The sequence below is a fragment of the Camelina sativa genome, chromosome 12, assembly GCF_030686135.1.
Source record: "Camelina sativa cultivar CO46 ecotype springtype chromosome 12, ASM3068613v1".
NCBI lineage: Eukaryota > Viridiplantae > Streptophyta > Magnoliopsida > Brassicales > Brassicaceae > Camelina > Camelina sativa.
This window is the reverse complement of record NC_141891.1, coordinates 9,056,445-9,072,084: the sequence shown is the minus strand read 5'-3', so window position 1 is coordinate 9,072,084 and position 15,640 is coordinate 9,056,445. Positions and strand designations below refer to the sequence as shown.

At 38.1% G+C, this 15,640-nt stretch overlaps 3 protein-coding genes across 3 annotated transcripts; 2 read left to right on the top strand and 1 right to left on the bottom strand.

The window, feature by feature from the left end:
* The first annotated feature begins 8,795 nt into the window (after positions 1-8,795).
* LOC104785738 (uncharacterized) lies at positions 8,796-9,673 on the top strand. Its single transcript, XM_010511004.2, has 2 exons — positions 8,796-9,129; positions 9,247-9,673. Exons 1-2 carry the CDS (start codon positions 8,853-8,855, stop codon positions 9,573-9,575), a joined length of 606 nt encoding a protein of 201 aa, XP_010509306.1. The 5' UTR covers positions 8,796-8,852; the 3' UTR covers positions 9,576-9,673.
* LOC104785739 (uncharacterized) lies at positions 9,439-11,560 on the bottom strand. The gene is made up of 3 exons (XM_010511005.3): positions 10,913-11,560; positions 10,610-10,739; positions 9,439-10,069 (listed from the first exon to the last, which is right to left on the bottom strand). The coding sequence occupies exons 1-3, from the start codon at positions 11,342-11,344 to the stop codon at positions 9,852-9,854; spliced, it is 780 nt and encodes a 259-aa protein (XP_010509307.2). The 5' UTR covers positions 11,345-11,560; the 3' UTR covers positions 9,439-9,851.
* A 63-nt stretch (positions 11,561-11,623) lies between these two features.
* On the top strand, positions 11,624-15,318 carry LOC104785737 (reticulon-like protein B1). The gene is made up of 7 exons (XM_010511003.3): positions 11,624-11,757; positions 11,855-11,939; positions 12,945-13,711; positions 14,192-14,372; positions 14,484-14,625; positions 14,721-14,790; positions 14,881-15,318. Exons 3-7 carry the CDS (start codon positions 13,447-13,449, stop codon positions 15,048-15,050), a joined length of 828 nt encoding a protein of 275 aa, XP_010509305.1. The 5' UTR covers positions 11,624-11,757; positions 11,855-11,939; positions 12,945-13,446; the 3' UTR covers positions 15,051-15,318.
* Positions 15,319-15,640: the final 322 nt, after the last annotated feature.

Genomic DNA, 15,640 nt, shown 5'->3' with positions numbered 1-15,640 from the left:
TGTTTGGAGTGAAAAAGATTGTGGATTTTATTAAGAAAAATACATAAAATCAATAACTTACATTTCTCTTTTTTGGGCTATTTTTCTTTGTTTCAGTCGGGCCCATTTTCTCTGTAACGCTTATAATGTGTTGGTCTATTGGGTCATTATTTGTATGTTATTGAGTTGGAAATGGATTTGTTCTTTTTCAAAATTTGATGTCCTCGTGAACGGATAGGAGAAGAGCAATGTTTGCGATCTAGAGGACAGTATGAGTATTGAACTTATTTATTTGATGCTCGCAATCATTTTTTCAGTCATCCCTTTCGTAATCGTTTTCCCTTGAATATTCATTTTTTCTTGGGATTTGCGTATTTGGTTGATTCCCGCTCACTTCGCATCTGTAGAGGATATTTGGTTATCCCCCTGTTTATTTCGTTAAAGGTAAATGTGAATTCGGTTGCAAATTTTTTTATATGATAATGTGATGGCTTCCTTAGATTTCCTAATTAAGTTGTGAGTTGTTTTTGTGTTCTTAGTTGTAATTTTTTTTCTGTTTGTCCTCTGAGTGATTTTTTCGATTCGATGTGATTGTGTTTTGGGAAAAATTAATTTTCTTGTTTATCTTGCTGTAATTTTATAAAGTCCGGGTTGTTTTTTGTTGGCTCGGTTTTCTTTTTCATATAATTTAGTGTTACGGTTATCTGATTGTGGCATTTGTATTTCTGAATCTCTATAGTTTATTAAAGGTGTGTTTATCTCTTTGTTTCTTTGTCTTTGGTGATTGATTTGTGAAGTGCTGCCAGTGGTTGGTGTGAAGCGTATTGAAAAAGGGGAATCTGTTAGCTTAAAACGGGAGTTGCTTCTTTTGACTTCAAAGTCGGACACAATATTTATTGCCCCATCACGTAGCGAGTTTTCGAATTTTGAAAGGTGGACCACATTGATCGACCCTTGAATGACACAACTCTAGAGAAAAACTTCAAATTAGATAGAGTTGTAAAAAACGAATGAATGAAAAGTCTAGTTAAGATGGAAACAACCTTCTCATCAATGAGCAGGACATCGACGCTTACTACTTAAAATGAACCAATCCGATCCGATCCGATCCGAAAATCCAAACTCATGAGTTGGCCTCCTTTTTTGACATTGCGATCAGGCCAGTGACGAAGAATTCTTCCAACGATCTGTTGGTGAAAACGCCCATCATTGTGATTTTTGAATGAAAACGACAGGGGAATCCATGTTAGTGAGGAGAAATTAATTAAAGAGACGAAGAAAAATATATGAAGCATGAAACTGGAGGAGAAGACATTATATAGGACTTACACCAATTAAAGATAGAGTAGTGGGTCTTGAATTGAAAGAGCGAGCATTGAACGGGTTGAATTACAGTAATAGAGAAAAACATTACAATGGAGATGGAAGAGAGGGAATACAGTGAAAGGGTGTGGAGGAGTGGAGAACATTTTGAAAAATAACCATTAGGTGAACCAGGATGAAAGAATGAGAAGGACAGGGACGCTTCAGGTCCACAACAGACGATGGTGCTGTGGAGTATCATGGAGAGGGGTTTTATTCCGCCGGCCAAAAATATATGGCTTAGTGGATAATGTGGCAAAATTGGGAAAATGAATTGGGCTTTTACAGAAATGTGATAGAAATAAATAGTAACTGCTTAATGGATAATGTCAAAAATATGGGCTTAATTTAAAAATATGGGCTTAAAAAGGTATGCTGGGGTGGCAATACCAGAAGTGAGGAAACTGCACTTTATATATATACTAGAATATGACCCGTGCTAGAGCACGGGTTGAAATTCTTTCTTTTTGTTTGTTTGGTATCATATATGTGATTATTTTATTTGTTTTAAAATATTTTTTAGATGGAACACTATACCATGAAATCATATATTGAATATGACTTATGAAAATAACATCTATTTTGTAAGATATATTCTTTTATATCTAGATTTTGACCTACCAAAAAACATTATTCCAAACTTAAATTTAATCCGAGAAATCATATTTTTGAAATTTTAATCCGTGCTATAGCAAGAAACCATATTCTTTTGAAATTTTTTTCATATTATAGTGACATATTATTGACCCGTACTATAATAAATCAAATTAGAGTGTTTATAATTTTTAACTTTTTGATCTATCATATATTTATGATATTCTTAAAAATATCAAATTAAACTATTTTTAAAGATTCCAAACTAAATTATTTTAAAAATTTATTATAGTATATAAAAATATACAATTCAACAAAAGAAATATATGAAATGAACTTAAATATTCAAATTTCTAGTCGTTACTCAGTTAAAATTTTCTGATAAAGTTAGGTAATATTTTATTTTTTGCATAATCGGAAATCACTTGTAATATGCGGAAAAGTGATTAATTTCTATTAAATTCTGAGATTTTTTTGCCTAGATATGGTTAGTTGAATATTCCCTTAAAAATTTATTTTATTCTTTGAAATATCTTTTTTAAGAGGATTCTAATCATAAATCTATATAACCTATCACATAATTAATCCATATAACCTATCAAATAATTGATCTTAGTTATAACTTATATTAATACTATATGGTCTACCAATTTGAAGTCGTGTACTTCCGTTTTATTAAATAGGGGATATATATATATATATATATATATATATATATATATATATATATATATCTTAGTCATTAATCATCTTCTTTTTTTGATCAAAAGTCATTAATCATCTGAAACTTGAAATTAACAGTATTACTTTTTCCTTTGCCCTTACACCGTACAAATGTATAAGCCTACAGTTTTTTTTTAATGAAAGTATAAATTGACTTTTTCATTCTGCTATGAATCATACAATGATACAAAGCCAAGAAGTCATCATAACAAATTTAGAAGCTTCGCAAATTACAATCAACTCTAGTCTCCTCCCACTTTCTTTTCGTTTTCTAAGTCAATTAGTCAAATACCAATCGGTCTTTAATTTTCATCAATTTTTTAGATGAGTACGTTACATGATTACACCCAGGACAAGATTTACTAGGTTTACGTTATCGTATTTTAAACCCAAAAAAAAAAACGGATTGTTTAACTCAATATATGACACAAGAAAACCACATCCAAGCCAAAATAAGCTGAATAACATTTTATTAGACCTTAACCACTTGATATTCATAAAACACGGAGGATTACTTACCAACTCTCAAAACGAGAGAAACCGGCGAACTGATATCGGAACTTTAAGAGTTGTTTACAGATTGATTATTTGATAATAACAAGAGCTAAACATGTGCTCATATAAAGATAAGAAAGTTTTTATCCGTCTAACGGCCTCCTACTCTGAACCGTACACGTGTTACTTGATACGCCCACTTGAACTCACACGTGAACACGTGCGACTCTGCAAAATAGCTTGGCTTCCAAATAGCTGTATCAAATCTTCCCCCCTTTGCAGAGCCTTGTCCACAAGGGTCTTCAAACTTCAAACTCAGGAAATTTTTTTTGGAAGTCAAAAAGAAATTCCCAAGTCGCTTCTTCTACTGGTTGATCAATCCACTTCACCAAAATCTTAGTAACAGCTCGACCCTGCCTGTTAACCATCTTCCTCTCAAAAATAGATTATGGTTCCTTGTCAAAGACATCCTGCAACACGGAAGGCATCTGAGTCGCCACCGTCACATTTCCCACCAACTCTCTAAGCTGTGACACATGAAAAACTGGATGAATCTTAGTGCCTGCAGGAAGGTCAAGCTTGTAAGCTGCCAATCCACACTTATCCACAATCTTGTAAGGACCATAGTATTTCGGTGAAAGCTTCTGATTCATACGAACAACCACCGAGTTCTGTCGATACGACTGGAGCTTAAGATAAACATAATCTCCAATGTCAAACTCCCGTTCAGTATGATGACGATTAGCCAATTGTTTCATCCTATGTTGAGCACGCAACAAATGGAACTTCAGCAACTTCAACATGTTCTCTCTCTCTCCTGCAAGGACCGAGCCACAACTGCAACCTTGGTCTCACTCGGTAAATAAGGCAAATGGACCGGTGGAACTTGACCATAAAAAGCCTCATACGGAGTCATACGAGTAGAGGTATGATAATTGGTATTGTACCAATACTCTGCGAGTGCCAACCACTTACACCACATGTGAGGTTTGGTGTGACACATACACCTTAAATAAGTCTCCAAACACCTATTGACCACCTCAGTTTGACCATCACTCTGGGGATGGTAAGTCGTTGACATCTTAAGCTCTACGCCCTGCAAGGTGAAAAACTCCCTCCAAAACTCACTCGTGAATACCGCATCCCGAACACTGACAATTGAATTTGGACACCCGTGTAACTTAATATCATTGTCTAAGTAGGCTTGAGCCACGCTCAACGCACTGTATGGATGTGCCAATGCAATAGAATGTGCTGTTTTGCTCAATCTATCAACCACCACCATAATGATTGACATATTTGCATACACTGGTAAGCCTTCGATAAAATCCATGGAAACGTCACTCCATAAGGTTTCAGGAATTGGAAGAGGTGTCAGCAGACCAGGAGAAGCCGCATTATCACTCTTGCACTGCGGACAAACTTGACAACTTCAGATGTAAACTTGAATATCGTTAGCCATTCCCTTCCAATAGAACACACCCTTAACTCGTTGATAAGTGACATCTCTACCTGAGTGACCACCCACTCCAGAACAGTGTAGCCACTGCAGAATAGTATCACGCAACTGCACCACTCGAGGGACCACGATTTTGTTCTTACGGCGAAGCACATCCTGCGACCAAGAATAATGTTTCTTCGCATTAGGACTAATCTTGAGCTTAGCAATAATTTCTCGTATCTCTGCGTCCTGATCATACACAGACTGAATCTCTTTTAATAAGTCGCATTCCACCACTTTCATTGCCATATGTAGTACTTTCGCACCCTCTACTCTGGACAATGCATCTGCTGCTAAGTTTTCCTTGCCATGTTTGTATTGAATCTCGTAGTCAAACTTCAACAGTTTAGGTAACCATTGTTGTTGTATTGGCGTGTTGAGACGCTGCTCCAATAAGTACTTAAGGCTCCTCTGATCAGTCTTGATGATGAAATGTGCAGGTAATAAATAATGCCTCCATTTCTGCACTGCAAATATCACTGCCAACAATTATTTTTCATAGATTGATAGATGCAACTGCCTTCCCTTGAGTTGTCTACTGATATACAAAACAGGGTGACCCTCTTGCATCAATACTGCCCCAATACCCTGTCCGCAAGCATCAGTTTCAACAACGAACACCTTATCGAATAAAGGCATAACCAAAACTGGTGTCTTACACAGCGCCTGTTTCAAGCTGTCAAATGCCTCCTGAGCCACTTCACTCCACTCAAATGCATCAGTTTTGGTCAATGCATGCAGGGGACAAGCAATGGCTCCAAAGTTTTTAACAAATTATCGATAATACCCAGCTAAAGCCAAAAGCCCACGAAATTGCTTCAAGTTGATCGGTTTAGGCCACTCTGCTACTGCTTTGATTTTTGTTGGATCCGTTGCTACACCTTCAGAACTGATGAAATGGCCCAAGTACTCGACCTTGTCTTCCGCAAAAGCACATTTACTCATTTTTGCATATAACTTCTCACTTCGCATCACTTCAAACACCATACGCAAGTGCATCACATGATCGTCCACGCTCTTACTATAGATGAGTATATCATCAAAGAAGACTAACACAAACTTACGAAGGAAAGCCTTGAACACCGAGTTCATAAGGCTCTGGAACGTAGCCGGAGCATTCGTCAAACCAAATGGCATCACTAAATATTCATAGTGTCCACTGTGAGTCTTAAAGGCTGTCTTAGGGATATCTTCCACTCTCATCCTTACTTGATGATACCCGGCACGTAGATCAATCTTGGAGAAGATCTTAGAGCCTCCCAATTCATCTAACAAATCTTCAATCAAGGGAATGGGAAATATGTCCTTCACCGTCACACCATTGAGCTCCCTATAATCACCACGCAGTCGCCAACTACCGTCTTTTTTCTTGACTAACACCACTGGTGATGCAAAAGGGCCTGAGCTAGGTTGAATCGTTCCACCAGATAACATATCCTCCACAATTTTATCGATCTCATTCTTTTGGTGGATAGCATACCTATAAAGCCGTTGATTCACCGAATTTGCTCCATCCAACAGCTGAATCTTATGATCGTGATGCTTCCTGAACGGTGGTAAGCCAGTCGGTTCTGCAAATACTTCTGGATAAGCTTTGACCAACGTATCTATTTCAACAAGAGTGACAACATTTACTGATATGGTGTGTACAGTAATAGCCGTAGTACCATCAGTGTATTCACGTACTTCATCACGAGGTTCCACTTCACTCACACATATCATCGAAACTTGTACCTCCTCTTCTACCATCTTCTTAAGCTTTTGTGCTTTTGCATCCCTTACTGACCCATTTTGAATCCCATACAACATAACATTCTTCTTATTCCACATGAAAGTCATCTCTAACAGTTTGAACTCCCAAGTAATAGGGCCCAAAGTCGATAGCCACTGTACTCCCAAAACCATGTCACAACCTCTTAATGGAATTAATAACACATCCGACTCAAAGAATGTTGTTATGAACCTCCATTGAAACCCATCGATTCTACCCTCAACACCTAACTTCCTTCCATCAGCAACTGCAACTTGAGTTAGTTTTGAAGATTGAACCTTACACCCCATCCTTGCTGCCATCCTAGGATCGACAAAGTTGTGAGTAGAGCCCGAATCCAGCAACACATAAATTGATTTCTTCCCATACAAACCCTTGACACACATAGTCTTATAATCTGATACTCCTGTTACTGCATTGACAGACACCATTGGCATGTTTTTGTCATCTTCATCATCACCAACCAACACATTTTCTACCAACCCTCCTTCGTCGACCTCAATGCTATACAACTGCGTATTCTTATGCTGTTGGTAATGTTCAGGGGTGAACTTCTCATCACACCAATAGCAAAGTCCCTTAGCATGTCTATCACTCATCTCCTCTTTAGATAAGAATCTTTTAGTAGTCGTACCATTTCCCTTAAAGTTTCCTCCAGCTTTACTACCTTGAGAACCACCTTCCTTAGCGTTGGTAACCATTTGTTGACCTCCATTGTTACCAGTGTTACTCTTTGTAGTTCCCCACGACTGTGAAGTCTGTTTCTTAGGGTGTGCCTTTTCGTATAATCTTCAAGTCGCAAACACTGATGCACGAACTGAGGTTGAAACATTCTAACATGCATTTGTGTGTCTAACCGCAACCCTGCCAAGTACAAGCTCACCAAATGTTCTTCAGATAAGTTGAACCGAGTCTTAGTGAGATCAAACTTCTGATGATAGTCTATGATACCATATGTCTCCTGCAACTGCTTTAACTCTGCCATCGGATCATCACCCTCATCTTCAAACCTCTCCTTTAACAACAAAACATACCCATTCCAATCATCTAACACATCAAGGTCAATACCGGATGGAACAAAGGAATAGTGCCAAGTTGCCGCATGTCCATCAAAATGAATCGCAGCCATCTTCACACGCATCTCCCTAGGTGTATAATCCACAACAAAAAATTCCTCCACCTTAAACAACCACTCCTTGATATGACTCCCATCGAACCTAGGAAAATTGATTTTTCCTAAGCGAGTAAGACTACCATATTTATAGTGAGGATCGGGTCTTACCGGATCGGATCTAACAACCTTGGGTGGATCCAAGTCACTAGATCAAACCTCCCTCGACGATGATGATTTCTGAACCTCCCGAGACGACAATGACTTCAGGTTACTCCGATCACATGGTGTTTCACTCCGTTCAGCTTTCTTTTGAATCTCCTTACCATGATGAGCTGTAGATCTACCCATAGCGTCGAACATATTGGCGATGTGTTTCATCATCTTCTGATTCTGCTCTGCCAACATCTCCGTCATCCTTTAATTCTGACCCAGAACCATCTCTTCCAGCCGATCCAACCGTGAATCCATCAGCTCCACCGTACCCATCTCCTGCGGTTGAACCTCCACCACCTGAGACCGCGTTCCTACCATTTCCAAGGATCGTTTAGCTCTGATATCTTTGACACACGAAAACCACAACCAAGCTAAAATAAGCTGAATAACATTTTATTAGACCTTAACCACTCGATGTTCATAAAATACGGAGGATTACTTACCGGCTCTCAAAACGAGAGAAACCCGGCGAACTGATATCGGAACTTTAAGAGTTGTTTACAGATTGATTATTTGATGATAATGACGAGAGCTAAACATGTGCTCATATAAAGATAAGAAAGTTTTCATCAGTCTAACGGCCTCCTGCTTTAAACCGTACACGTATTACTTGATACGCCCACTTGAACTCACACGTGCGACTCTGCAAAGTATCTTGGCTCCCAAATAGCTGTAACAGTATAGTATGACTAGAGAGATACTAATCTTTGTCCACGTAAACCTCCGACCACTGGATTTGTTACATGATCTCGAGTTTTTAAAGAATCCTTGTGTCGTCACCCAGAAACAAAAAAAAATTGTTTTGTCCAGTCTGCTACATAAAAACCAATCACATCAAAGATTAGAAGATCACAATTTTTAAGTTTTACTTTTCTTAACACAAAAGAAAAGAAAAAAAGATTCGCAACACTAAAATCAACTCATCCCACTTCACCTTTACTTTGTCCAAGTCAATAGGTCAACCTTACTTATTTTTCCAGGCAAACGCGTTACGAAAAATTACAAATGAAACACTACATATACATATACATTATATATAACAATATTGTATCTTTTAAACCTCCAAAATTAGTTTTACACACAAGAAATTTGAGTTAGCCATGGCCGAGTCTAACGAGGATCATAAGCCTTTAGCCCCACTTTATCTCACTACCCGGAGTGACCAACCAAACGAAGAAGATCAGTACCACCAACACGACAAAACCAAATACGTCCATTCACATGCAAAACTCATCTTATGTTGTGGTTTCATCGCATCTTTAGCTATGCTCATCGCAGTCACCTTCATCGTCCTCTCCCTCACTGTTTTCCATCTCCATAACCCAAAACTCACGGTCGACTCCATATCCATCATCCAACGGTTGGATTTCGTCAATGGTAAAGTCAACACGAACCGAAACGTTACATTCTCAGTCAATATCTCATTACATAATCCGAATCCAGCATCGTTTAAAGTGAATGAAGTTACGCTTTTGTTTAAACATGGTGAATCAGAGGTAACTGGGGATAGTATCCCAAGAAGTGAAGCTGTTCCGGCAAAACAGACGGTTAAGATGAGCCTGACGGCTGAGATTGTTACAACAAAGCTACTAGCATCTGTTCCAGGTTTAATGGAGGATTTAAACGGAAGAGGAGTGGGGCTGAATAGTAGTGTTGAAGTTAGAGGTAAAGTGAAGATAATGAAGATTTTCAAGAAATCTGTTCATCTTATAATGGATTGTTCCATGATGATGATGATGAACAATTCCTCAATGGTTACATTACTCTGTCTCAGAAGAACACATGGAATGACTGAAAACATGTCTAAATCTAAACAAGATTAAATTTTGTTCTACGCTTATTTATAGATGTCTGTAAATACCGAATGTGAAAAGAAAGAAATGCATTGTAGAATCAAAAGATAAGAACGTTCTGCTGGAAACTAGAGCTCTCCTCTCAGGCAACACTAATTATAAAACACACAAAAAAAAACCCCTCGATTCTAAAGGATCTTGAGTCCTAAGAAGATTGATCCGTTCATTTTTTTCATCAACGTTTCGAGAGGAACAAGTATGAGTAGTACCATTCGGATTGCACCGCAGTTAATATGACTCACTGGTTTATTTCTTTTGCTGGTCAGTCACACGTCCTCCGGCAACCTTAACGATGGGTTCGTCTTTGGACTTTATAAGCTTTAGCGCTGGATGAACCTTGAGGTCTCCTGCTAGTATCTTGTTCCCAATATCCAATTGGCTGAGATCTACTTCTATGTATGGTGGGATAATCTCTGCTGGGCATAGGTACTTTACCGTTCTTTTTATCGTATTCAGAGATGCTCCTGCAAAAAGATCAAGAAATGGTGATCAATATACAGCGAGTAGATTCACAAAAGCTGCATTTAATACCAACATATAGCATGCAAACGGGAAATTGATCCCTGAAACCCACGCATAGATTCCTTTTCACTCGAGTAAAAGCTTTGTAAAACATCAAAGATAAAGCCATCTAAAGTAATGGTTACTTTTCATCACCAAAGCTTAGCTGAAACCAGGGCACTATCACTTCTCTACAGATTAGATGCTCAATGAACTCCAACCAAGACATATTTTAATGTGTGGCCTAACTACTTCAGAACTCAAAAGAGATGGGTGTATTAACCTACGTCTAGCATATCTACTACACCATACATGACTCAATGCCTATTCGTTCTCAGTAACCAGAAGTTAGAAAACAACATAGTGATCATGACTAGACCGGTTACGGTACAGTGATTCCTGAGTAAGCACCTAAACTAACTCACCACTCGTTCCAAGGAGCTCAAATCCTTATTAAGATCCAAGACTAAGAGAATCCTATACATAAGTAAAGGGTTGATTACCTTTCTTTAATCCGGGGGACACATCATCTCCTATGAACACAAGAGGGATATCAACCTTCAACAAAGCACCTGGAGGCGCTCTAATGAATGTCACATTCAGTGGAGCATCAGTTCCAGAATGCAAATGAATCTGAAACATTTCAAAACACGAACTTTCTAAGAACTCAATACATAAACCAACAAAACAAACACACCATTCTCAAAATCAACAAGTGAAGATTCAAAACAAATGATACAATGCAATCTGCAGTACCAAAAAAATCCAAAATTTCATCAATATGTGAAAAAAGGAAGAAACTTTACCGCTCTAGGCAAAGCTCGGACTTTCTCAATGACCTCATCAGAACCAATCTCAGCTCGAACCTCAACATCGAAGAGTCTCGAGAGGAAAAAAGAGTAACCCAAATGAGTCACAAGCTTCCTGATCTGATTCGTTTGAACTGAAACAAGCCTCTTGTTTCCTCCGTGTTGTCCATCCTCTTGTTCGAATATGATCGAAGGAACTCTACCGGCTTTACGCTCTTTCGCCGATATGCTCTTGCCTGAGACAGACCTTGGAACGGCGAGGATCGTCTCCGCGTACTTTGGATCGGGTCGAGGGAATCCAGGGAGGTAAGTTAATTGGGTTTCTAGGGTGGAATGATCGTGAGCTAAAGCTGCTGCCGTCGCCGCCGGAGAGTATAGCCGGAGGTTTTGTAGGGTTTTGGGTAGTGTTGTTACACGACGGAGCAACATTGTTTACTTTATCAGTCAAAGAGAGAGAGAGAGCAAAGAATGGGTTTAGGAGCTGTGTGTGACAGTGTTACAGAAATGTGAGGTTTCTCCAATTAAACGTCGTCGTTTTGAAATCTTTAATGGACTTACTTTTTCATGGGCTTTAAACTTATCTCAACCCAATAATAACTGGGACTTGATACTATGATTCAACGGATATTCCATTACCTGTTTTATGTAAATAACTACTTTACCCTCAGTGTGTAGCATGGAACTGTATTGAGTTGAGGGTAAACTCGTCTGAACAAAAAAATATGGCCTCCATGAGTCCCATTTTAATAAGCTTCATCTTGCTCTCTCGACCAAAAACCAAAAGAAACAAGAAAAAGAAAAGAAAAACACATTTCTCTGAAGAAAAAATCTTCAAATTCAAGGTATTATTTTCGTTATAACCATTTTGATCATGCCTATCATTACTTTATAATCACTCAGATTTAGCATTTATATTGTGTTTTTTTTTTTCGTTTATAGAAGTCAGAAGAGGGAAACTGAAGAGGTGTTTGTTGAGACAGACAATGGAGCTTCTACCTTTTTCACTTTGTCTTCCATGTGCAAGGTAAAATTGTCTGTGGTTTCTCAAAACTCAAAAGAAAAGAAAGTACAATCGACGGTTTGAGCTTTTTTTTGTATGAAAATTATGAACCATAACTTTTGGTTTTTAGTTTTTTTATTCCTTCCGGTTTATTGTGGTCGAGTATCTTTCTGTAACGGGCCCTTGAGAGGGCTTAATTAGATCAATTAAGTCCATTATCTATGCTTTATTGGGCTCCACTCTTTTGTAACATTTTCTTTTTACATCTATTAACATATTTTTTTACGAGTTATATATTAGACTATTAGTATATTTTATTATTTTTTTAGACCTATTTATTCCAACTAGGCATGGGCATAAAAACCGTACTCGAATACCCAACCCGAAATCCGACCCGAAAAACCGGGTTCGGGTTGGGTTCGGGTTTGCTTATAAAACCCTGTTGGGTTCTATTTTCTAATACCCGTAGGTTCAGGTTAGGGTCAGGTAATACCCGGTACCCGTTTGGATACCCAACAAACCCGAACATATAAACATATTTATAATATTTATCATTAATATACTGCAATTACCCTAAAGTTATGATTATAATTTTGAATACTTCATTTAGTTTTATATCTAAATATCAAAAATAATCAAAATATCTAAAATATATTGTCATATAAGTCAAACTTTAACTAAATTTATTTAAATTTAATTAATTTTAATTATATTTTTTCGGGTACCCGGTAGTTCGGATACTAATTGGGTTCTGAAAATTGTAACCCAAACCGACCCGAACCCGGTACTACCTGAACTGAACCGAACCCAAACATAATAAAATACTCGAATGAGTTCTATTTTCTACTACCCCTTAATCCGAACCCGAACGGGTAATACCCGAACCCAAACGGGTAACCCGAATGCCCTGCCCTAATTCCAACTATTTTTTTGCCGACTCTCATTTTTCATTCATTGACGTTACTACATATAATAATAATATTGAATAATTTAATAAAAAAAATTTGAATGTGTCCTTTTCTGACGCAGACCGAAAAAGAACGTGACGCATGGTACGAACGGCTGAATATTACTCCACGTGTCATCCAATTAAAAAAAATGTTTCGATCGTACAGCATCTCGCTTCAGCCGCGTGACACCTGATCATAACCAAATTACTTAGCGCAAAACAACGCCACGTAACGTCCCCTCATGACGGGAGCCGTTAACTCTGACGGCCGTCACATGTCGACCACTCCTTTTTGGGGCGAAAATGTATTTTGTGTTTTCCCTTTTGGCTTGGGAGGGGGTCTCTAATTAAGTAACGACGAACGTATTAGCCTCGGCACCGAACCAACCAACGGTTCAGATTACTTTCGTTATTTCAACGGATGAGATTCGAGTTTCGAATGTCTTTCTTCTATTTTAGGCTTCGAGATCTTTTTTTTTCTTCTTTGTTTTTCTCAAAAGGTGAAGCAGCTCAAATACTGTGTTCTCTCTTTGTTTGTTTTGTTCAATCGAAAAAAAAGAAAAAAGCTAAGATCTTTGTGAGATGGCGGAAGAACATAAACACGATGAATCTGTGATCGCTCCTGAGCCAGCTGTTGAGGTTGTGGAGAGAGAATCGTTGATGGACAAGATATCGGAGAAGATCCATCACGGTGGTGATTCTTCTTCTTCGTCTTCGTCGTCTGATGATGAGGATGATAAGAAGAAGAAGACGAAGAAGCCCTCTTCTCCTTCGTCTATGCAATCCAAAGTTTACCGCTTGTTCGGTAGGGAGAAGCCTGTTCATAAGGTTCTTGGTGGTGGAAAGCGTAAGTTTTTTTTTTTTTTTTTTCTCCGATCTGGTTTTTATTTTCGTTGGCTTTTGTGTGATTTGGCTTGATCTGTTTTTGGTTTGTGTTGTTTGGTTGATTCTTTCTTTTTTTTTATGTCTCGTTTTGGGATTAGGTTTTATTTGGAGATAGTGTGATTTGTGGTTTTGAATCTGCATAACTTGGCTTAGGGTTTCTATTATACTCGTTGATCTGGATTGACCATTCGTGTTCATTTGGTTTTGGGGGTTTCTTTCTAAATAAATGGTTTTGGTCATAAAAATGGTTCCTTTAGAAAACTTGATTAAACCATTTGCTATGTAGATTATTTTTGATGCTAAGACTTTTATCCTGGTTTAGAAACCTTAAATTTTTGATAGTGTTGTTTGGTGTATCAAGTTCCATGTTTTTCTAGTTTGATTGATTCAGTGAATATATATGTGATGTTTGCCACAAATTGATTCTTCTTTCTTTTTGCAGCGGCTGATATATTCATGTGGAAGAACAAGAAGATGTCTGGTGGTGTACTTGGTGGTGCTACAGCCGCCTGGGTTTTGTTTGAGTTGATGGAGTACCATCTCCTTACTCTAATCTGCCACGTGATGATTGTTGTTCTTGCTGTGCTGTTCCTGTGGTCTAATGCCACCATGTTCATTAACAAGTGAGTTACTGACCAATCTAGTGAATTGTTAATTTGTCTGAGATGCTTTTTTTAGGCGTCTCAGCTTGAGATCATTCACTTGTGCGTTGTTAACATTTGACATTCTGTCAGGTCCCCACCAAAGATTCCTGAAATTCATATCCCTGAAGAGCCTATTCTTCAGCTTGCATCTGGGCTCAGAATTGAGATCAACCGTGGATTCTCTTCTCTTCGTGAAATTGCATCTGGAAGGGAGCTAAAGAAATTCCTCATTGTAAGTTCAAATGTGCTTAAGTAGAAACTATTTGGGACTTAGTACTTTTTATGTTTACCCTGCTTTTGATAGTAATCTATCATTGGATTGAATAGGCTATTTTCGGGTTATGGATTCTCTCAATCTTGGGTGGATGCTTCAACTTCTTGACATTAGCATACATAGGTAATGCTTAATCTTCCATACCACATGGTGCTTTCTTTTTCTCTTATCTCACTGAACGCTGAATGACTAAATCTTATTGTCCTGCAACAGCTCTTGTACTGCTCTTCACGGTTCCTCTTGCCTATGACAAGTATGAAGACAAGGTTGATCCCTTAGGTGAGAAAGCGGTGATTGAACTCAAGAAGCAGTATGCAGTGTTGGATGAGAAGGTGTTGAGCAAGATCCCTCTCGGCCCGTTGAAGAACAAGAAGAAAGACTAGGTTTTACACAAACGTTGTCCGTGGCTAGCAAAAGGGTGTTGTGAAATGGTATCGAAAGTTTTATGTGTCTTGAGCAGGTTTTTTAGGTTGGCTCGTTCGGTTATGTGAATGAACTTGGAATTTCCCTGACTGCTTTGTTTTTGTTGTTTATGTCATTGTTGATCAGCGTCGAGGGATAAAAGTAGTGATATTTCTCTCTCTAAGCCTCTATATAACTAAGAATTTTACGATATTTGAGTTTTGCAATGTGAAACTACTGTTGTTGTTTCTCGTTCTTCTCTTTTATTACATCCGTAAGTGGAAATCATTGTTTCCCACAAGAGTATCGAATTGATGAGTTGTAAGAAGCTTATAAAGTTTAATGTTTACACTTTACAGTATCTTACTACCTTTTCATCCCCTAGAGAGGAATAGAAGCTGGGGTCCAAATCTTTGTAAGGTGGATTCGGTGGTTTCTCATGGCCTTTCCACCGCCAAGAACGTTTGGTGAACGTCGTTACCACAAAGTAATAAATAAGAGAATATGATATCAGCTAACAATAACATCGAATATCTCGGTAAATATACACTGATTGAAAGGTTAAGCATAA